This window comes from Tamandua tetradactyla, chromosome 23 (assembly GCF_023851605.1).
Source record: "Tamandua tetradactyla isolate mTamTet1 chromosome 23, mTamTet1.pri, whole genome shotgun sequence".
NCBI classification, from domain to species: domain Eukaryota; kingdom Metazoa; phylum Chordata; class Mammalia; order Pilosa; family Myrmecophagidae; genus Tamandua; species Tamandua tetradactyla.
The window spans coordinates 42002409-42026826 of record NC_135349.1 but is presented as its reverse complement, the minus strand read 5'-3'; the positions used below and the strand labels follow the sequence as shown (position 1 = coordinate 42026826).

Sequence of the window (24418 nt, the reverse complement as noted above, 5' to 3'; positions counted from 1 at the left end):
ATGAGTACAGAATTCTGTTCTTGTTGGCAAAGGTTGAAAGTATCCCGGGGACTAGGAGTTGTATGCACATTACTTGTCTCTTGACTGATTTTTTGACCTTCTGCATAATTTTTCATGACCACGAGGAGCTTTATTCTCTATCCAATCACACACCAAACAGATTCTGACTTGAAATATCTCCACAGGGTTATGGCAACTTGATTAGACTGAGCAGATCTTTCGTGACCCTCCTGGGGCAGTTACTATTTCAGAGACTAGGGGAGGTTCTGTCCAGTGGAGTCTAGGCCTGGCAGGACGCTTACTGGGAGACACTGAGACAGGCCCTTCTGACCACTGGAAGAGAGACATGAGAATTGCCTGCTTGTAGATTGTTTTTATAGAATATAGAAGGACTTTCTGAAGTCCTTGTCAGTGTCACTGGATCAACTTCCTTGACAGCTGTTTCTGGGACCCCAAACACCCAGTTCTCATCACACTCCAGCACTCAGGTTTGGACAACCTTCCCTCATCCTTTTTACCAAGGACACAGGAAATGCTAGAATGACAAGACCAGGACAGGGCCTGGTGTCCCCCTTCCCTGCCTCAGTCAGACGGTCCAATTGTATAAAAAATCCTGGCTTTTAAATGCATTGTTTTTCCATTACAGTTCCAACAGGAAAGTGAATGCCGGCGAAAAGAGCACTCTGACCTCCAGGAACAAATCATAGCCTTAGAAAACATACAGAAAGATTTGGAAGGAGCTCTGTCTGGAAAAGACAATACTATTGCTGTAAGTTCATCTACGAATAAACTTGGAAATCTGCTTCACGAATATTAAGAGCTTTTTCTGACACGGCCTTGTTCCTTTCCTAGGCTTTGGCTGATTGCACTTCCCAGTTGAGTGGTGTCTTTGGAAGTGCATCTGAGGACAAACACATGGGCCCGAGTGAAGAACTCGCAGGTACGATCAGCCTCCGGGAGGCCAGACCATTTTTGCCTTTAGTGAAGAACTCAAATGCTCTTGTGAGCCAGCTGTATCTCCTTCAAGGACTGGCCCTGTGGGTTCCTAGCCCTGTGTGTGTGTGACCAGGTGGCTCCTAGGCAGGGCTGAGCACTGGGCACACGGGGAAGGTTCCCTTCTCATTTCCCCTGAATTGTACCTGGAAGTCAGTGAACTTAATGATGTTGAGTATATCTTAATTATTATCTCAGAACCCTGAGATACCACCTCACACCCACTAGGATGCCTATAATTTAAAAGATGGACAATAACAAGTGTGACCAGGGTGTGGTGAAAATCTAGTTCTTGTGCATTGCAGTTGGAAATGTACAATGGTCCACTACTTGGAAAAAACAGCATGGCAGTCACCCAAAAAGTGACACAGCACTACCATATAACCCAGCAATTTCACTCCTACTATATATCCAAAAGATATGAAAATGTTTGTCCACATCTAAATTTGTCCTTAAATATTCACAGCAACATTATTCAGAGGGGCCAAAAAGCGAAAACAAAATTAACGATTGTGAACTGATGGACAGACAAACAAAATATGGTATAGCTAAACAATGGAATTTTTTTTGGCAATTAAGAATGAAGTACAGATATGTGCTATAACATGGATAAACTTTGAAAACAATTTGCTAAGTTAAGAGAGTTAGAAAAGATTTATATGAAATGTCCAGAATAGGTAAATTCCTAGAAAAAAAGAATTGGTTTAGTGGTTGCCAGAGCTATTGGGGCAGGGGTTTTGGATAAGTGGAGAGAGACTGCTGGGTACAGAGTTTCCTTTTGTGGGTGATGAAAATGTTTGGGAAATAGAGGGTGGTGATGGAGGTGATGGTTTTTGCATAACGTTTTTCTATGTGTGACTACACTAAGAAGCATTAAATTGTATGGGATGCATGAAGTATCTAAATAGAAAAAGTCAATTTCTCTTACTCAGTTTTGCAGACTAATTTGTTTTGAATGCTTGAAAATTAGGAAATAAGTGTTTACTTTGGAAATTCTAGAATCAAGAAAATATAAAGAAGCAAAGGAGTATAAAGCAATTCAACTGTTCTGTTTTTCAGGTGGCATGAACACAAAGAAGAAATTTCAAGTGCTAGAGATGACAGATGTCTCCCAGGTATAAAATTTTTTTGCAGAGTATCCATGTACTGCCTGGGAGTTCTAATTTATCCCTCACCTTCAACAGTGTTTCTTTTGGATTTCTCAGGCAAAAACTGCCATAGCAGCAGCTGAGGATGATCTGAAACGACTAAAACTTGAGCTCAGCACCTCAATGTCCACTAAACATAAGCTGCAAGGTTGGTTGCTTGTTGGAAAGTAATCCCCACTTAGTGGAAGTGATTTTTCCTTAGAAAGCTAAAGAGTGACTTCCTGCTTTGGGGCTATTCTTTCCTCTCCTCTCCCCATGTTTATGGGCCTACAAGCTCAAACAGGGAGGACAAAGGTGTTCTCCTTTGCAGAATATAAAAAGGAACTGGAAGATGACTGCAATTTACTGAAGTTTGAGAAAGCAGCAAAAGAAGCGGAATGCAAAACCTTAAGGCTGAAAGTGGAGATTCTTGAGGAAATCTTTGAGCAGCAAAGGACGGCCGCTGAAGAGTTAAGATGTTTATGTGGTGGTTGTTATAATACTACTGTAAGAATGGATATGTGGACCAAACCATGTTTTAGAATCGTTACCAGAATTTTTTTTTTTTTTGCCATTTTTAATCAGTACAGAATTAGCTTTGTCCTTACTATCTTGATTTCCATAATCTGTATTTTAATCTCCATTCCGGCTGATTGCCAGAGGTTCTTGCCTTTAATTTATCTGGGAGGGCACAAGGGGAACTGTTACCAGGAGTTACTGCTGTGGGCTGCCCTGTCTTCCTTCATGATGCATTTCCTTTCTGTGCTCCAGGATTTCCTTTATCCTTGCTTTTTCTGCGACCAATTTTTCTGATTTTCTCATCTATTTCTTGTATTAGCACTTATAAATCTTCAGTTTTTGGGACATGTTTTTCAGTAGGATAAAATCTTTGAAGACTTTACAGAATCTTTAGCTATGAAAAGTGTTATGTGTTTTGGACTTAAAATAAGGCAAGTATGCCAACCAAATATTACACCACGTGGTGGACAAGGAATATACTCTTGAATAATATACTGGGGATAATTCAATACTCCTTTCAAATTTTGTTTTTTGCTAACTTTTGAAATACAAGTGTTTATTGTGCCGTTTTGAGTTCTCCCTCCACAAAAAAATCCAGCTTCTCTGAAATTGGGCTTTCAGTGGCCATTGCTATTTGTGTCTGCTCCTATGTTTTATTCTTTGGCATACACAGAATTCTCTGAGAATATGTGTCTTGCATAGCAAATACAGTTACTCTTTTTTCATTGCTCAGGTCACTACTCTTGTCATGCCATTAAATCCTGAAATTTAATTCATTTATTCCACATTTTGTGCTCACTGAGTGACCCCTACTTACTTATCGAATTCAGTTGAGGTTCCATTTAATGCAGGTTTTCTTGAGAGAAAAGTTTCTCATTTCAGTTACTGATTTTAAAGAACCAATCTCTACCTCACATGGTCAGATGGTTACCTAAATACCAACTGTCTCCTTCCTGCTACCCATTCTGTTCCTCCCACATCCATTCGGTCCTCATCTGTTTGCTGCTCTTCTCTCTCTACAAAGCCCATGTCATAACTCAGGCCCTGATCTTTCCTTTCCCAGTCTGATAACTACTTTCTTTATCTTAAAGTTCCTGCTCTTCCATGGTCCTTCCAATCTCGGATGCATCCTTTCTAGCACTTCTAGGAGAACTGTCCAGAATACACATTGTCTATGCTGCTCCAGGCTTCCAGGCCATGGAGGCAACACCACTCCCTGTAGGGTCAGTCCAGCATTCTCCGCAGGACACAGAGCCCTTCCCTTCCTTGGGTCCTAGTGGCCTCTCCCAGCTCCTTCCCTGCAGCCTCCTTCCAAGCATCCCCACTTGCAGCCCCTCAAACAGCTCCCTGAAGTCCCCTGAAGCCTCTTTAATTTTGTTTATACTGCGTGCTCAACAGTTTAAACAGTAAAAATTTCAGCTGAGTGCCTGGATATGTTGTATATTTCTTTCTTTTCCATCCAGGAAGCTGGAACTGAAAATGCGCAAGAGACAGGAATGCCAGATGTGGCTATCAGAGGAAGAGGAAAAAATGAATATGGCTGCAGAGGAAGTTATGAATTACATGTGAGTTTACCTACATGAAAACCCCTGTTGGAATTTTTTGTCTTTAACTGTTTGTACATTGTAGAGAAAAGTTGTGCAAAACCATGAAAAAGAGGTCAGAAGACATAGAGAATTCACACAAGAAAAAAACAATTAAGCATACAATGAAGAAAAGTATGAAGTTACTCCAAAGTTCCTGATTCTTAGTTTTAGGCAGAATGCAGTAAACCGGATCACCCAAATGTTTCTGGGGGTGGTGCAAATTGTCATTATTCCTTAGAAAAGCACTTTGGTGATGGATGAGTCACAAATCCTAAAAATGATTGTGTTTGTCACAGTCCTGGGAATTATACAAAGGACATAAGTAAAGGAATAATAAACCTTTATAATGAAAGATATTCTCAGTAAATTTAATCAGGGAAACATCAAAAATGTGTGAGAACATTACAGCTTATCAACTCAGAAGCTTCCTGGCACTAAATAATAAATAAGGGCAGTATGGGGCAATATTTTAATTCTATTGTGCTCTTATAATCTGTGATATGTGCTGTTGCATGTATGGATGATATCTCCAAGGGTTCAGTTGTTTAGGTAACAGAACCAGGTCACTGAAAACTGTTATCAGTCTTGTGCTTTATCTGATGTATCAACTGTCACTCATAGGCAAAGAATTGAAGAAATGGAACTAAAACTGCAGCAAACAGAGAGCTTATATGTACAGCAGGTAATATTCCCACAGCTTGGCCATTGTGGAATTTTCTAGCACCACATGTGATGAATATAATGGCCTTGAGCTTCCTGAAACACCTGTTTTTTTCATTTGTTGTTCTTTGCAGATCTCTTTTTATGAGGTGATGGCTCATGACAGCTGGGTAAGGTGTTGCTTTTTTTGGTTTCTTTCCATCCTTCTGTGCACAGTCCACCACAAGTGAAAAGTATGCTTTCTTTCCCCATAGCTCAGAGCTCATGCTTTAGAGAGAGAACTGATTGAGCAGATCAGGCAAGTTGCTGAGTTGAAACACAGGTATGGAATTTTCTTTTAAACTTTAAATTCTGAAATAATTTCAAGTTCAGGAGAGTTAAAAAATGTTGCAAACCCCATACAGAGAACTCCTACTTGTCCATGCACCCAGATCCCAGACCCACTAATTTGAACATTTTACCACATTTGATGTATTATTCTTCCTTCCTCTTTCCTTCCTTCCCTTTATCCATGCATTTATTTATTTATTTAAACATTTGGGGCTGTATACATTATGATCCTTGAGCACATAGTATTTACAAGTGCAAGATTTGGACATTCTTTTTTTCAGGGTGCTTTCCAGGTTTAAGACCAAGAATGCCCTTGGTCTAAATGGCAGGAATTTCTGATTTTTATTCAATTCGGTTCTTTCTCTATATTCAAGACTAGAAATAACTCAAAGTAAGAAGCCCCAAGAGGAAGGTGACATTAAGACACTGAAGCCAGTAAAACCTGATGTGGAAGACTTTCCACAGAGAGGTAGGGTCCCCCATGTGAAGAGCTGCACATTGATTTCTGCTGAAAAATCTACCTTAAGTTATTTGGGTTTAGGTGGGTAATACTTGTGGAGCCTGAAAAAATACCAAAGAGAGCAGGTTGTGTCATAGTATGACCCAGATACTGCCATCTCAGGCCCGCCTGGCCACAGTGGCTCCTTAGGCCCATCCCCTGTGAATGTTGCAGCTCGAGTCCCTCAGGTGAAGATGCTCTACTCCAACAGCAGGGTTACTCTCAATCAAAGGAATGCCACTAGAAGGGATTAGGGTCAGTGCCCACTTCCCCCTTGTAGTTAACTGCTTAACGGGCTTATTTTTCCTTCTGTTGAGAAAAATCACAAAGCATTTTAGAATGTGGTATCTATGACCTAGCTAAAGAAGCAATTTTCTTGATTTGTCTCAGTGACTACATAGTCTACTATATGATCTGCAGTAAGAAAGCAATGTAGAATTTTGTCTTGAGAAAGTTGGCTTTGGCTAAAGCCTAATCCCACATCCTCCACCCATCCCCCACTCTTTCTAAGAGACTGAGAGAAGCATAATCATTTACTTGTTGAACTCAGGCTGGGCCTGGACACTGTAATACAGTAATCTTGCAATGTTGGGTTATTCTTCCAGCCAAAGATACTTCAAGTGCCTATAACTGATTTGTATATATTTAAAAAACCTACTCAGAAATTGGTCCAATGATACACGTACTTTGCACTGGGTGCAGCCAGAATGCTTTCTGTCTCACCTGTAGACTTGGTGGGATGTTTGTGCCCAGTGTTAGGAGGATTTGTGGGTCTTGCTGCATTGGAGTGGGTCCTCATGTCTTTTCCAAGGTCACAGGGGCTTCCCATTGCCAGTGGGGTTGTTTGCTTCGGTTCTTGTTTTGGCCCATTATGTACACAATATTTGAAAACTTCTGCGCCTTTGGTTTGAAATTGCATTTCCAAAGCCACCAGTCCATTCTGTGGATTTAATGTGTGTGTGTGGCTTAATTATCACAGTAACAACAATTATACTTTTTTTCCTCCATTTTGCTTACAAGGAACACACCTATCTTTCTAAGTTTTTTGTTTGTTTGTTTTGGAAGAAGAGGAAATAAAATAGTCATGCTTTAATACTACTCTAGTTAGGACAGACTTGTGCTTTTATTTTGAGTAAAAGTTAAATATTTAAAAGTCATCTATATGGTAAATATCTAAGTTTCATTTTACACATGGCTGGTAAGTAACATGGTCTAGTTTGGGTTGGCACAGAATGTTCCACTGTTCTCCTCTGTTGATCCTTCCCTCCATTACAAAAGTTAAAACAGCTTCCTTGCTCCAAAGGGCTTAAAAATTAGGTAAATGGTTCTAGAATAGAGTAAAAAGTAGTTCTAGTTTCTGTAATGCAGTTGAAAGTATGGAAAGAGAGAATAATTTGGGACTAATAGTCCTGAAGGTATTTTTTGCCTTTTTTTAAAGTGGAGATGGATTCTTTCCTTCCTTCCTTCTTCCTCTCCCCTCCCTCCCTCCCTCCCCCCTTCTTCCCTCCCTCCCCCTTCTTCCCTCCCTCCTTTCTTTCTTTCTATTTATTTTTATACAACTAGCATGTCTTCAGAAGGAAAACGAGGGTTCGTAGATTGAGTAACATTGTAAAAATGATCCCTGTGACATTTAATGGAGAGCAATTCTGATTTTCTAATCATCAGAGAAAACCAAAAGCATTTTTATTTTATGACATTTTAATGATCTAGTTCCCCTATTCTTTCTTTTTAACCAATCTTCATTTAAAATAAAACATAAAAACTGTGCATTAAAGAAAAAAAAAGGCAAATTGGAGAGGCTGAACCCACCCTGGCTCCATGCAATGAGAGACAGTACAGAAAAAACAACTGGGACAGTGGTTCCATGGAGTGAATGACCAGAGAGGGTCTTCTATCCTGTATAGAGAGGCACTGAAAGAAAAAGTGGAGAAATTGGGAGAGAATTGGGTGAGCATGCTCAGTCCTGATTCCAGCCTATAACTGTAGCTGGCTTGGGAGATCTTCCCTCACAGTTCTACAGTCAGGAGTTCCTGTGGGGATCTTGGAAGACAGCAGATTTGCTCTCCCAATTTGGCAGGCTGCAGTGTCTGCTCCCTACTCTAGAGATGGGCTTCTGTGGGCACCTGATCTTTTTCAGTGGAAAATGGGGGGCACATCACTGGGGAGGAGGGAGAGATGCAGAGTGGTGCTGGTCTGAAGCCAGCCATGGAAAGAGAATTATTTTGGTGCTGATATCACTTCCCTTCCCTCACAGTGGCCTTGGAGATCTCAGGCATATGTGGATGAAGGGCAAGGTTGGGGAGGCCGGTTAAGCTGGGTGCTGCAACCAGCTGCCAGACATTACTGGATTGGCTGTCAGCAGGGGAAGCTGAAATATCTGGTCTCACAGCCAAGGTCACCCAAAGTGGGAGCCTGGGGGCCAGCAGATCTATTGGGCACATAAAGTGGGGTCTATGCTGAGGTGCACATGGCCCATCCCCCAACCCTGGGGTTGGTGGCTTTCAATGAGGAACAAGACCAGCAGCTCTGGCTGGAATTACCTCGGGTCTCCATTCACCTCAGCTGGCACCTGCAGTTGGGAAGAAGTGGGCCAGAGGAGAAGAGGAGGCTCAAGAGAGCCATCTCCTGGGAAGAAGAAGAAAATGTAGTCTGGCAAATTGACTATTTACCTAGCTTTCAGTAGAGCCCCAAGTAGAACTGCAATACCGTCATGAGGTTTGGGACTTGGATTGGCAAGGAAGGATCCACAAAGCAAATCCAAAGGGGACTGTCAATGTAAACCCAAGTAGATACAAAGCATTATATGAAATGAAGGAAATCAACTTGCAAAATAACCTTGTTAAGACAATAAAATGCCTGATCACAACAAAAGATCACAAAGTATGTGAAGATTCAGGCAGATATGGCCCAACGAAATTACCAAACTAAATCATCAAAAGGGACACAGAATTGGGAACAGCTAATCAAGGCTGTTTAAAGTAACATAAAGGATATCTAGGAGACACTGGAAGAGCGCAAAGAAGAATTTGAAAGAATAATTGAAAACAACAGCAAATCTCACAGAGATGAAAGACACTGCAGACCACATTAAAAGTATACTAGAGACACACAACAGCAGATTTGAAGAGGCAGAATAAAGAATAAGCAAGTGAGAAGATAGGGCAATTGTATTAACTAGGATTCTCTAGAGAAACAATCAGAAGGAGATACCTGTAGATATAAAATTTATAAAAAGTGTCTCACATAACCATGGGAATGTAGAGTCCAAGGTCTGAAGGGCAGGCTGCAAGATGGTAACTCCAATGAAGGGCCTCAAAGAACTCTCAGGAGAGGCTGGCTGAGCAATCATGGGAATGTAAGGGTCCAAGGTCTGTAGGGCAGGCTGCAAGCTGGCAACTCCAATGAAGTTCCTCAATGAACTCTCAGGAGAGCCTCGTTGGACAACCATGGGAATGGAAGAACCCAAAATTCATAGGACAGGCTGTGAAGCTGGCAACTCTGATGAAGGGTCTGGACACATTCCACGCAAGAGACTCACCGTCTGAAGCAGGAAGAGTGCTGTCTCTTCTGAATCCTCCTTAAAAGACTCCCAGTGATTAGATTAAGTGTCACTCATTGCAGAAGACACTCCCCTTAGCTGATTACAAATGCAATCAGCTGTGGATGCAGCTGATATAATCATGATTTAAGTCCAAGAAATGTCCTCATACCAACAGACAGGCCAGTGCTTGCCTAACCAGATGACCAGGCACCACCACTTGACCAAGTTGACACATGAACCTGACCATGACATGTTCCCAATCAAGGAGCTCCAAAATACATGAGGCAAACCTGGGCAAAAGATGTTTCAACAGTAATAGTGGGAGACTTCAATACATCACTCTCCTCTATGGATAGAACAAGACAGTGGATCAATAAGGATATAGAGAATTTACATAATGTGATAAAAAATTAGACCTGGTATATATTCATTACATCCCCAAATATCAGGATACACATTCTTCTCTAGTGCTCATGGAACATTTTCCAGTATAGATCATATGCTGGGAAACAAATCAGGTCTTTATAAATTTAACATGATTGAATTATTCAAAGCACTTTCTCTGATCACGATGGAATGAAGCTGGAAATTAACAACTACCAAAGAAACAGAACTTCCCAAATATATGTAAATAAAACAATACACTCTTAAATTATTCAATGGTCAAAGAAGAAATTGTTAGAGAAATTAGTAAATACCTCGAGATGAATGAAAATGAAAATAGAACATATCAGAACTTATGGGATATGGCAAAGGTAATGTTGAGAGGGAAACTTATTGTCCTAAATGCCTATATTAAAAAAAAGCAAAAACTGATGACTGAATTGCTTACATGGAGGAACTAGAAAAGGAACAGCAAATTAACCCAAAGCAAATAGAAGAAGAGAAATACAAAGATTAAAGCAGAAATAAATGAACTGGAGAACAAAAAGACAATAGAAAGAATCAACAAAACCAAAAGTTGGTTTTTTGAAAAAATTAATAATATTGATGGACCATTGGCTAGACAGATAAGGGTAAAAAAAAAGAGAGGGTGCAAATAAAATCATAAATGAGAGGGGGTCATTACCATGGATCCTGAAAAAATTAAAAAAAATCATAGGAGGATATCATGAACAACTATATGCTAACAAACTGGATAACTTAGATAAAATGGACATATTTCTGGAAATATGAACTATTGACACTGACTAGAGAAGAAATAGAAGATCTTAACAAACCAATCACAGTAAACAAATTCAATTAGTTATCAGATATCTTCCTACAAAGAAAAATGCAGGGCCAGACAGCTTCACAGGGGAATTTTATCAAATATTTCAAAAAGAACTAATATCAATTCTGCTCAAACTGAGGAAACAGGAACACTACTAAACATATTTTATGAAACTAGCATCACTCTAATACTAAAACCAGACAAAGATTGTACAAGAAAGGAAAATTACAGACCAATCTCCTTAATGAATATAGATGAAAAAATTCTCAACAAAATACTAGTAAATAAAATCCAACGATATATTAAAAAAAATTATACATCAAGATCAAGTACAGTTTATACAAGGAATGCAAGGGTGGTTCAACACATGAAAGTCAAGCAGAATAATACAGCGCATTAATACATTGAAAGGGAAAAATAACATGATCATATTGATTGATGCTAAAAAAGCACTGGACAAATTTCAGCATTCTTTTCTGATAAAAACACTTCAAAAGATAGGAATTGAAGCCAACTTTGACTCAAGAAGAAATAGATGACCTCAACAAACCAATCACAAGTAAAGAAATTAATCAGTCATTCAAAAGCTTCCCAAAAAGAAAGTCCAGGACCAGATGGCTTCACATGTGAATTCTACCAAACATTCCAAAAAGAATTAGTACCAACACTGCTCAAACTCTTCAAAAAAATTGAAGTGGAGGGAAAGCTACCTAATTCATTCTATGAAGCCAATATCACCCTCATACCAAAACCAGGCAAAGATATTACAAAAAAAGAAAACTACAGGCCAATCTCTCTAATGAATATAGATACAAAAATCCTCAACAAAATTCCAGAAAATCGAATCCAGCAACACATTAAAAGAATTATATATCATGACCAAGAAGGATTCATCCCAGGTATGCAAGGATGGTTCAACATAAGAAAATCAATTAATGTAATACACCATATCAACAAATCAAAGCAGGAAAATCACATGATCATCTCAATTGATGCAGAGAAGGCATTTGACAAGATTCAACATCCTTTCCTGTTGAAAACACTTCAAAGGATAGGAATACAAGGGAACTTCCTTAAAATGATAAAGGGAATATACGAAAAACCCACAGCTAATATCATCCTCAATGGGGAAAAACTGAAAACTTTCCCCCTAAGATCAGGAACAAGACAAGGATGTCCACTATCACCACTGTTATTCAACATTGTGTTGGAAGTTCTAGCCAGAGCAATTAGACAAGAAAAAGAAATACAAGGCATCAAAATTGGAAAGGAAGAAGTAAAACTATCACTGTTTGTAGATGATAAGATACTATATGTTGAAAACCCTGAAAAATCCACAGCAAAACTACTAGAGCTAATAAACGAATACAGCAAAGTGGCAGGTTACAAGATCAACATTCAAAAATCTATAGTGTTTCTATACACTAGTAATGAACAATCTGAGTGGGAAATCAAGAAATGAATTCCATTTACAATTGCAACTAAAAGAATAAAATACTTAGGAATAAATTTAACTAAAGAGACAAAAGACCTATACAAAGAAAACTATAAGAAACTGTTAAAAGAAATCACAGAAGACCTAAATAGATGGAAGGGCATACCGTGTTCATGAATTGGAAGACTAAATATAGTTAAGATGTCAATTCTACCTAAATTGATTTACAGATTCAATGCAATACCAATCAAAATCCCAACAACTTACTTTTCAGAAATAGAAAAACCAATAAGCAAATTTATCTGGAAGGGCAGGGTGTCCCGAATTGCTAAAAGTATTTTGAGGAAAAAAAACGAAGCTGGAGGTCTCACACTGCTTGACTTTAAGGCATATTATGAAGCCACAGTCATCAAAACAGCATGGTACTGGCATAAAGATAGATATATTGACCAATGGAATTGAATAGAGTGTTCAGATACAGACCCTCTCATCTATGGACATTTGATCTTTGATAAGGCAGTCAAGCCAACTCACCTGGGACAGAACAGTCTCTTCAATAAATGGTGCCTAGAGAACTGGACATCCATATGCAAAAGAATGAAAGAGGACCTGTATCTCACACTCTATACAAAAGTTAACTCAAAATGGATCAAAGATGTAAACATTAGGTCTAAGATCATAAAACAGTTAGAGGAAAATGTAGGGAGATATCTTATAAATCTTATAATTGGAGGCGGTTTTATAGACCTTACACCTAAAGCAAGAGCACTGAAGAAAGAAATAAATAAATGGGAGCTCCTCAAAATTAAACACTTTTGTGTATCAAAGAACTTCATCAAGAAAGTAAAAAGACAGTCTACACAATGGGAAACGATATTTGGAAATGACATATCAGATAAAGGTCTAGTATCCAGAATTTATAAAGAGATTGTTCAACTCAACAACAAAAAGATAGCCAATCCAATTACAAAATGGGAAAAAGACTTGATCAGACACTTCTCAGAAGAGGAAATACAAATGGCCAAAAGGCACATGAAGAGATGCTCAACATCCCTGGCCATTAGAGAAATGCAAATCAAAGCCACAATGAGATATCATCTCACAGCAACCAGAATGGCCATTAGCAACAAAAGAGAAAATGACAAGTTTTGGACAGGATGTGGAGAAAGAGGCACACTTATTCACTGTTGGTGGGAATGTCAAATGGTGCAACCGCTGTGGAAGGCAGTTTGGCGGTTCCTCCAAAAACTGAATATAGAATTGCCATATGACCCAGCAATACCACTGCTAGGTATCTACTCAGAGGACTTAAGGGCAAAGACACAAATGGACAGTTGCACACCAATGTTTATAGCAGCATTATTTACTTATTTACATTATTGCAAGGAGATGGAAACAGCCAAAATGTCCATCAACAGACGAGTGGCTAAACAAACTGTGGTATATACATACGATGGAATATTATGCAGCTTTAAGACAGAATAAACTTATAAAGCATGTAATAACATGGATGGACCTAGAGAACATTATGCTGAGTGAGACTAGCCAAAAACTAAAGGACAAATACTGTATGGTCCCACTGATGTGAACCAACATAAGAGAATAAACTTGGAATATGTCATTGGTAACAGAGACCATCAGGAGATAGAAATAGGGTAAGATAATGGGTAATTGGAGCTGAAAGGATACAGACTGTGCAACAGGACTGGATACAAAAACTCAGAAATGGACAGCACAATACTACCTAACTGTAATATAATTATGTTAAAACACTGAATGAAGCTGCATGTGAGAATGATAGAGGGAGGAGGGCTGGGGACATAAATGAAATCAGAAAGAAAGATAGATGTTAAAGATTGAGTTGGTATAATCTAGGAATGCCTAGAGTGCATAACAATAGTGAAATGTACAGTGTACAAATTTTAAAAATGTTTTTGCATGAGGAAGAATAAAGGAATGTCATTATTGCAGGGTGGTGGAAAAAACAAACAAAAAACAAACAAACAAAAAAGAATAAAGTATTTAGTTAAACTTAACCAGGAATATAAAGGACTTGTACACAGAAAACTACAAAACACTGCTAAAGGAAATCAAAGAAGATCTCAATAGATGGAAAGATTGTAAATGTGAGAAAAATCTCACATTTACAGATATCTTATTAGATGGAAATGACATGGTTGAATGTCATTAAGACGTCATTTCTACCCAAATTGATCTACAGATTCAGTGCTATATCAATTAAAATGCCAACAACCTATTTTGAAGATTCAGAAAAACTAGTTATCAAATTTATTTGGAAGTGGAAGAAACCTTGAATAGCTAAAGATATCCAAAAAAGAAGAGTGAAATGGAAGGATTGACAGTTCTTGACTTTAAAGCTTACTGTAAAGCCACAGTGGTCAAAACATGTTACTGGCACAAAGATAGAAGCATTGACCAGTGGAACTGAATTGAGAATGTAGATATTTACTGTCAAATCTATGGTCAATTAATCTTTGACAAGGCCCCAAATTCCTCTGAATTGGGTCAGAATAATCTTTTCAATAAATGAGCTTGGGAGAACAGGATATCAATAGCCAAAGGAGTGAAAGAGGACAGCTACCTTACACTGTGTACAAAAATTAACTCAAAATGGGTCAAAGACCTAAATATTAGAGCTAGTACATGAAACTCCTAGAGGAAAATAGGGGGGAACATCTTCAAGACCTAATGATAGGAGGTAGCTTCCTGAACTTTACATCCAAAGCAAAGCTATGAAAGAAAAAATAGATAAAAGGGAATGTGATGGTTAGGTTCAGGTGTCAACATGGCCAGGTGATGATTCCCAGTTGTCTGGTCAGGGAAGCACTGACCTAACCACTTCTGCAAGGATATTCTGTGGCTAGTTGATTATCCAGAAAGCTGGTTTATTAAATCATCAGTCAGTTGATTGCATTGGTGACTGATTACATCTTTAATCAAGAGAGCATCTTCCACAAACAGGATAATCTAATCAGTTGGATTTTATCCAATCAGTTGAAGACTTTTAAGGGAGAAGAGGGAATTTTCATTGCTTCTTTAGGCAGCCAGCCTCTCCTTCGGAGTTCTTTGAGACCCTTCATCAGAGTTGCCAGCCTCATGGCCTGCCCTATGTATTCTGGACTCTTGCATTCCCACAGCTGCATGAGACACCTTTAAAAATCTCACATTTACAGATATCTCCTGTTAGTTCTCTTCCTCTAGAGAACCCTGCCTAACACAGCTTGGAACTTACCAGAAATGGTTCTTGAGAAACAGAATCTTAAAAGTGGGTTTTTGGAATTGGCCTTCTAGTCTAATTAGACTCAATGGCATTAATGACTTCATTTCCAGTAATCAAGATGACATAGACAGTCCATGGTGTGAGTTGGCAATATCACTATTTGATTTGTACACTTATATAAGGCAAGACTCTTGGTGTGAGTGTTTGTGACACCTTAACAGTGTTTTGTGGAGTTAAGAGGTATAATAATGTTGACTGGTTGTTGTTATATGCTTGATACAATTATGAGGGAAAGGAATGAGCTGAAGGCTTCAAATTTGCAGCTTAAGTGCTGTATGAAAGATGTAAAAGTTTCCATGCGTGCCATATAAGAAAATCTTATATGCTGTGGTTGCAGACTTGGGATCTCTGAAAATCAAACTCAGAGTCTCATTGTGTGAGTAGCAGATTTACAACATAAACTAAATTCTCAACCTTTCAGCGTGGCTGCTGTTAAAATAAAGTATTTGTTTGGAAAAGAATGGGATCCTGGAACCTGGGGTGGGAACACTAGGCTAATAATGATGGCAGTGGGGACATGGAAACCCTGGATTCTGCCAGTCTTTGCTAGATAGACCTTTAATGGTTTGTCCTGACGAAACAACCACCCAATCTCCAGCCTTCTCTGAGACAGCTATCTGGCCTCTAGCTTGCCTAGAGGAAACAGCTTCCTGACCTCCTGTCCGAGGAGTCTGCCATCCAACATCCACCTAACGAGATTAACCTTTCAGTGCCTGCTAAACCCATAAACCACTGCTCCTGGGGAAACAGCCCTCACTCCTCCGTATGGAGTGATTAATCTTGTTTCACCAGATGAAACTGCAATGGAATGCTCTGAGGTTACTGACTTGAAAGACACTTCTAATTCATTTCATGATCCACTCCCACCACCCCTTTTTTCTTCAAGACCTAGAACTAGACTAAAATCCCAACAGACACCAAAAGGTGAGGTACAAAGTGTGATCCATGAGGAGTTATGCTGTACTCCAAATAGCTGCATGAGTTTTCCAAGTTATATAGACTGAAATCAGGGGAATATGTGTGGAAATGGATATTAAGAGTGCGGGATAATGGTGGACAGAATATAAAGTTGGATCAAGCTGAATGCATTGATATGGGCCCACTAAGCAGAGATTCTGCATTCAGTGTTGTAGCTTGAGGGATTAAAAGGGGCATTAAAGTTTGGGTGGTTGGTTGAAACATGGATCAAAAGATGGTTGACATTATTACCTCAGGTCGAAATGCTGGAACTTCCTGGTAGATTTAGATGAGGTGATCCAATGGCTTAGAGGGATTGGAATACTAGAGTGGATTTATCATGGAAGACCTGCTGAAAGACCCCAAGAATGTCCAGAGGATACACTTTTTACCAGGACTTTGAGGAATAAATTTGTGAGACAAGCTCCATCATCCCTGAAGAGCTCTGTAGTTGCCCTTCTCCATAGGTCAGTTACTCTGTGGGAACTACTGTTACTGAGCTAGAATTCTTAAACACAATGAGGATGATGGGATCCTGAGTTGGCAGAAGCCATGTGGCAACAGTTAATCGCCATAGACAAGGTAGGCCTGGCCACCATAATAGACAGTCAACTCAAAGCAGCAGTTAAAATAATCTGACTCTCACAGACTTATGGCATTGGCTAGTAGATCTTGGGGTACCAAGAAGTAAAATAAATGGACAGTCTGCTAAATTCTTGTTGGAGCTGTATAAGCAGAAGAGTTCTAGGTCAAGTGAACAGAAGTCTAACTTGAATGACAAAAACAGAGAACTTCAGTCCCTTAATCAATTCCCAGACTTGAGAAAGTTTACAGACCCAGAGCCCCTTGAATGAGGGGAGGGCAGGTACACCTGCGGAAGGACCCTGCTAACACTGCCAAAAATTTACACTGTTAACCTTCCTCCCAGCCTTCCCCAAGGTGACCTATAGGCTTTTACCAGGGTTTAACTGTGCACTGGGGGAAAGTAAATGATGAGATATTACGGGGATTACTAGACACTGGCTCAGAAGTGATGTTCATTCTAGGAGACTCAAAACTTCACTCTGGTCCACAGGTCAGAGTAGGGGCTTATGGAGGCCAGATTATTAATGGAATTTTACCTCAGATCTGTCTCACAGTGGGTCCAGTGGGTCTCCAGACCCATTCTGTGGTTATTTCTCCAGTTCCAGAATGCATCATTGGAATCGACACACTCAGCAAATGGATGAATACCCACCTTAGTAGAGACTGAATGCTTAACCATGGATGAACAAGTTACTGTGAGATCTGAGTTGCCTATCTCATGAGCTGGGTGTTGTCTGACCCACCAAGCCATAAAACTGGGTGGGCATTGCAGCACTCCATCATAAAATGGAAATGTTATATAAGAGAAAGGGTCAAGCAAGTTCTGAAGGCACAAGTAAGTTACATAAGGAAGTGACCCAAATGCCATGGCCCACACTCCTGCCATGTTACTTTCTCTTTTCCAGCCCAGAGCTGGGCCTCTTGGGGAGTTCTTTACAGTCAATTGACTGAGGGAGAGAAAACTTGGTGGTTTACAGGTGGTTCTGCATGATAAGCAGGGTACCACATGAACGTGGACAGCAGCAGCAGTACAGCCCTTTTCTGTGATGTCTTTGAAGGTCATTTGTGAGAGGAACTCCTCCCAGTGGGTAGAAATTCAAGCAGTGCACCTGATTGCTCATTTTTTTGGAAGGAGAACTGGCCAGAGGTGCATCTGTAGACTGACTCATGGGCTGTTGGTAATGGTTTGGCTGAATGGTTAGGGAATTGGAAAGAGCATGACTGGAAAATTGGTGACAAAGAGGTCTGGGGAAGAGGTATGTAGATACACCCTTCTGAGTGGGCAAAAAAGATGAAGATATTTATGTCCCATGTGAATGCTCACCAGAGGGTGACTTAACAGAAGAAGTTTTAAATAACCAAGTGGATAAGATGACCCATTCTGTGGATACAAGTTATCTTCTTTCCCCAGCCACTTCCACCATTGCCCAATGGGTTCATGACAAAGTGGACATGGTGGCAGAGATGGAGATTATGTATGGGTTCAGCAACATGGACTTCCACTTACCAGGCTGTCTTGACTGTTGCCACTGATGAGTGTCTAATTTGCCAGCAGCAGAGACCCACACTCAATCCCTAACATGGCACCACTCCCTTAGGTGATCTGGTGGCAGGTTGATTACATTGGATCACGTCCATCATGGAAGGGGGCAGTGATTTGTTCTAACTGGAATAGACACACACTCCAGATACGGGTTTGTCTTCCCTGCATGTAATGCTTCCACCAAAACTACTATCTGTGGACTTATGGGATGCCTTATACACCATCATGGTATTCCACACAGCATTGCTTCTAATCAAGGAGCCCACTTCACAGCAAATGAAGTGCAGGAATGGGCACGTGCCCATGGAATTCTCTGATTCTACCATGTTCCCCATCATCCAGAGGAAGCCAAGCTGATATAACAGTGGAATGGCCTTTTGAAGACCCAATACCTTATAGGGCTGGGGCAGTGTTCTCCAGGAGTCTGTGCATGCTCTAAATCAGTGTCCACTCTATGGTGTCAGGATTTGGGTCTAGGAATCAATGGGTAGAAATGGGAGTGTCAGCACTCACTATCACGCCTAGTGATCTGCTAGGAAAATTTTTCTTCTTGTGCCTGAAACCTTAAGCTCTGCTGGTCTACAGGTCTTAGTTTCAAAAGGAGGAGTGCTCCTACCAGGAGACACAACAATGATTCCACTGAACTGGGAGTTAAGAGTGCCTGGCACTTTGGGCTTCTCATGCCTCTGAATCAACAACAAGGAAGGAGTTACTTCATTGGCTGGGGTGACTGATCCTGATTATCAAAGGGGAAATCAGACTGCAACTACATAAAGGTAGTATAGAAGAGTTTTCCTGGAATATAGGTAGATCCCCTAGGACTACCATAGTCCTGGATTAAAGTCAATGGAAAGCTGCAACAACTCAATCCAGGTAGGGCTAATAATGGCCCAGAAACTTCAGAAATGAAGGTTTGGGTTACCCTACGAGCAAAGAACAACAGCTGCCTGAAATGACTGCTGAGGGTAAAGGGAACATGGAACAGGTAGTGGAAGATAGTGATAAATAGGAGCTATGACCACATGACCAGTTACAGAAATGAAGATTGTGATGGTATGAATATTTCCTCCTTGTTTTGTTATGAGTATGTTTGTATTTGTACATAAAGCAAATATGTTTTTTCTTCTGATCGTATGACATAAGTTGTGTTGTTCATGTTATAATATTTAAGTTACAGGATATCAAATTTAAAAGTGAATGTTACCTAAGGACTTGCACCTTATTTTGGAGAGATTTAGCATGTTTGCAGTTGTATGCAGGGCAGTTGAGTATTGTTAGGTGAAACATATGTCTGCTATTGTGTTCTATTTAGAGATTAAGTACGGTTTAAGGTTATGTGTATAGCTGAAGGGGTGGACTGTGATGGTTATGTTCACATGTCAGTTTATCCAGGTGGTGGTTCCCAATTGTCTGGTCAGGCAAACACTGGCCTAACTGTTTCTGCAAGGATATTTTGTAGCTGGTTGATAAACCAGAAGGCTGGTTTATTAAATCATCAGTCAACTAAGGGTGTGTCTTCTACAAATGAGAGATGATTGCATCTGTGACTGATTACATCTACAGTCAATTAAGGTTGTCTTCTACAAATGAGAGAATCCAAGCAGTTGGATTTTAAGGGAGAATAGAGAATTCTTACTGCTTTTTCAGCTAGCCAGCCTCTGCTGTGGCATTTGTTGAGGCCCTTCACCAGAGTTGCTAGCCTCATGACCTACCCTATGGATTTTGGACTCTTACAACATCATGGTTGTGTAAGATACTTATAAATCTCATATTTACAGATAGCTCCTGTTGGTTCTGTTTCTCTAGAGAACCCTGACTAATATAGGGAACTCCTCAGAATCAAAAGCTTCTGTTCCTCAAAGAACTTGCTAAAAAGTTGAAAAGGCAGCCAATTCAATGTGAGAAAATATTTGGTAACCCTGTATCAGATAAAGGTTTGATATCATGGGTATATAAAGAAATCATACACTTTACCAACAAAAAACCAAACAACCCAATTATAAAATGGGCAAAAGATATGAATAGACATTTCCAAAGAGCAAATACAAATGGCTAAAAAGCACATGAAGATATGCTCATCTTTATTAGCTAGAAGGGAAATGCAAGTAAAAACTACAATGTGGTATCATCTCACACCTATGAGAAAGGCTGCTATTAAACACACAGGAAACTACAAATGTTTGAGGAGATGTGGAGAACTGAAACACATTCATTTCTGGTGGGAATGTATAATGGTACAGCTGCTGTGGATGATAGTTTGGCAGTTCCTTAGAAAACTAGATATTGAGTTGCCCTATGACCTGGCAATACCAATACTTGGTATATCCAGAAAACCTGAAAGCAGTGTCACAAACAGACATTTGCACACCGATGTCCATATCAGCATATTCATAATTGCCAAAAGATGGAAATAATCCAAGTGCCCATCAACCGATGAGTGGCTAAACAAAATATGGAATATATACACGATGGACTATTATGCAGCAGTAAGATGAAATGAGGTCCTGATGTATATAAGAACATGGATGAACCTAAAGGATACAATGCTGAGTGAAATAAGCCAGACACAAAAAGACAGATATAGTATAATTTCACTATTATGACTCTGGTAAAGAGAGCAAACTCCAAATCATACAGCTCAGGAAGAAAATCTGTACTCACATGTAGCAGTGAACTAGATGCTGCATCTCTGCAACTGGGGTATGCAAATGACTTCACAAGCAACAGCTTCCATGTGTTTCACATTTTGCATGTGTGTATGTTTCACATTTTTATCATTGAAGATTTATAGCAAAGATTAAGAAAAAGACACAGGCCATAGCAAAAGACACAAGTCACAGCCAAAAAAAAAAAAAAAATGACAGCAAGCATTTATTAACTATTGTTAGAGTTCCCTGTTTTTGTTTTTGTTTTAATTTTTTTATTGCTAGAGTTGTCTATAAATTTCTTTATAATATTACCCTCTAACCCAATAAATGTAAACCTAAAACTTTAACATTAATGCCCCATAGTACTTTCCTTTCCTCATAGTATGAGGAAAATATCTGAAAGGCCATTTCTATTCACAAATATTTATATAATCCCTGGTCACATAAGGAAATCAGGTTATATAGAAACAGAAATTATTTTTTTTACCAATCCCCATGGCTTGAAGAGTAGGAGCTGCGCTCTCAGTGTGTTTGGTTTGTTGATATTCTTCCTCTCCAAGGCTCTTATTCTCGTTTCCACTGTTGGCTTTGATAGTGAGTTTTCCTGTGTGTACTGAGAGACCCCTGAGTTTTGTGTGATTTTCCAGCTAGTCTAAGCCCTGAGCTATCCACAACTGCTTAGTTTGTTATGAAAACACCTGGGTTTGCAGCCTGAGCTCTGTCGTGTCCTCCTCCAGATCAGGGGACAAGCCCCACCCCCTCATCCATGGGGCCATCTGAGGCCTCTGGATTCCCTCTGCCTCTGGTGAGGGACCTAAGTGGGTTAAAGAGCGTGAGATGGTGGAGGATTTGTTACTCTTCCTTAGCCAGTATGCAAATATGAACAAACCTCAGTTAGTTCTCCTGCCTTCACAGATCCAGGCCCTGGTGCAGCTCCCTCAAGGAAAAGTAGCTCTGGAAGCTCATTCCCTGCTAAGGGGGGCAAGGTAAATGCTGCTCTTTTTCAATTATAAGGAACTATTTCAGGAAACTTTTATCAACATCCTTTAGATAACACTCTCTCCTGGCCTCACCTCTGGTGTTCACTGGTACTTTTTTGGGTCTCATTTCCATTTCAAACAGCAAACTCCACCCCAGAAGACTAAGAGTGACTCCAGTCCCAGCTTGTCACGTTTGACTGCATCTCCACAAGCAGTAAGTCCTTAGAGACTGAGGGCTGAAGGTCTCCTGCGGCTGGAGAAAGACCATTCGCTCCACTACTTCATGCCTCCTGGTGCGACTGATTCCTTACTGATCTCGTTTACTTTCTGAATTACTAAAATGTGATTTTCATTGTTGTTACTTTCTTTTATTTATTTTTTTGTCTTTTTTTATAGTTTTTTTTATTAATTAAAAAAAGAATTAACAAAACAATTAGAAATCATTCCATTCTACATGTACAATCAGTAATTCTTAATAACATCACATAGTTGCATATTCATCATTTCTTAGTACATTTGCATCGATTTAGAAAAAGAAATAAAAAGACAACAGAATAAGAATTAAAACATTAATAGAAAGAAAAAAAAAAACCCTATACCTCACATGCAGCTTCATTCAGTGTTTTAACATAATTGCATTACAATTGGGTAGTATTGTGCTGTCCATTTCTGAGTTTTTATATCCAGTCCCGTTGTACAGTCTGTATCCCTTCAGCTCCAATTACCCCTTCTCTCTTTTTTTTTTTTTTAATTAACGGAAAAAAAGAAATTAACCCAACATTTAGAAATCATACCATTCTAGATATGCAATCAGTAATTCTTAACATCGTCACATACATGCATGATCATCAATTCTTAGTACATTTGCATCGGTTTAGAAGAACTAGCAACATAAACGAAAAAGATATAGAATGTTAATATAGCGACAAAAATAAAAGTAATAATAGTAAAGTCAAAACAAAACAAAACAAAACAAAACAAAAACCAATAGCTCAGATGCAGCTTCATTCAGTGTTTTAACAAGATTACTTTACAATTAGGTATTATTGTGCTGTCCATTTTTGAGTTTTTGTATCTAGTCCTGTTGCACAGTCTGTATCCCTTCAACTCCAATTGCCCATTATCTTACCCTGTTTCTACCTCCTGCTGGACTCTGTTACCAATGACATATTCCAAATTTATTCTCGAATGTCTGTTCACATCAGTGGGACCATACAGTATTTGTCCTTTAGTTTTTGGCTAGACTCACTCAGCATAATGTTCTCTAGGTCCATCCATGTTATTACATGCTTCATAAGTTTATCCTGTCTTAAAGCTGCATAGTATTCCATCGTATGTATATACCACAGTTTGTTTAGCCACTCTTCTGTTGATGGAGATTTCGGCTGTTTCCATCTCTTTGCAATTGTAAATAACGCTGCTATAAACATTGGTGTGCAAATGTCTGTTTGTGTCTTTGCCCTTAAGTCCTTTGAGTAGATACCTAGCAATGGTATTGCTGGGTCGTATGGCAATTCTATATTCAGCTTTTTGAGGAACCGCCAAACTGCCTTCCACAGTGATTGCACCATTTGACATTCCCACCAACAGTGGATAAGTGTGCCTCTTTCTCCGCATCCTCTCCAGCACTTGTCATTTTCTGTTTTGTTGATAATGGCCATTCTGGTGGGTGTGAGATGATATCTCATTGTGGTTTTGATTTGCATTTCTCTAATGGCCAGGGACATTGAGCATCTCTTCATGTGCCTTTTGGCCATTTGTATTTCCTCTTCTGAGAGGTGTCTGTTCAAGTCTTTTTCCCATTTTGTAATTGGGTTGGCTGTCTTTTTGTTGTTGAGTTGAACAATCTCTTTATAAATTCTGGATACTAGACCTTTATCTGATATATCATTTCCAAATATTGTCTCCCACTGTGTAGGCTGTCTTTCTACTTTCTTGATGAAGTTCTTTGATGCACAAAAGTGTTTAATTTTGAGGAGCTCCCATTTATTTATTTCCTTCTTCAGTGTTCTTGCTTTAGGTTTAAGGTCCATAAAACCGCCTCCAGTTGTAAGATCCATAAGATATCTCCCAACATTTTCCTCTAACTGTTTTATGGTCTTAGACCTAATGTTTAGATCTTTGATCCATTTTGAGTTAACTTTTGTATAGGGTGTGAGAGATGGGTCTTCTTTCATTCTTTTGCATATGGATATCCAGTTCTCTAGGCACCATTTATTGAAGAGACTGTTCTGTCCCAGGTGAGTTGGCTTGACTGCCTTATCAAAGATCAAATGTCCATAGATGAGAGGGTCTATATCTGAGCACTCTATTCGATTCCATTGGTCGATATATCTATCTTTATGCCAATACCATGCTGTTTTGACCACTGTGGCTTCATAATATGCCTTAAAGTCTGGCATCGCGAGACCTCCAGCTTCGTTTTTTTTCCTCAAGATGTTTTTAGCAATTCGGGGCACCCTGCCCTTCCAGATAAATTTGCTTATTGGTTTTTCTATTTC

At 39.4% G+C, this 24418-nt stretch overlaps 1 protein-coding gene across 1 annotated transcript; it reads left to right on the top strand.

Moving 5' to 3' along the window:
• Positions 1 to 649: 649 nt before the first annotated feature.
• On the top strand, positions 650 to 22332 carry LOC143667472 (transport and Golgi organization protein 1 homolog). The gene is made up of 12 exons (XM_077141733.1): positions 650 to 769; positions 853 to 940; positions 2053 to 2108; positions 2199 to 2289; positions 2452 to 2590; positions 4103 to 4204; positions 4847 to 4907; positions 5020 to 5055; positions 5140 to 5207; positions 5590 to 5684; positions 21853 to 21923; positions 22060 to 22332. Exons 2-12 carry the CDS (start codon positions 916 to 918, stop codon positions 22141 to 22143), a joined length of 828 nt encoding a protein of 275 aa, XP_076997848.1. The 5' UTR covers positions 650 to 769; positions 853 to 915; the 3' UTR covers positions 22144 to 22332.
• Positions 22333 to 24418: the final 2086 nt, after the last annotated feature.

What these genes read in the sequence shown, in the direction of transcription:
- LOC143667472 (XM_077141733.1), top strand. Translation starts at nt 916, where the DNA reads ATGGGCCCGAGTGAAGAACTCGCAG. An exon ending in TGATGGCTCATGACAGCTGG is followed by an intron (nt 5,056 to 5,139) that starts GTAAGGTGTTGC and finishes CTTTCCCCATAG; the next exon opens with CTCAGAGCTCATGCTTTAGA. An exon ending in GGAAGACTTTCCACAGAGAG is followed by an intron (nt 5,685 to 21,852) that starts GTAGGGTCCCCC and finishes CTGCCTTCACAG; the next exon opens with ATCCAGGCCCTGGTGCAGCT.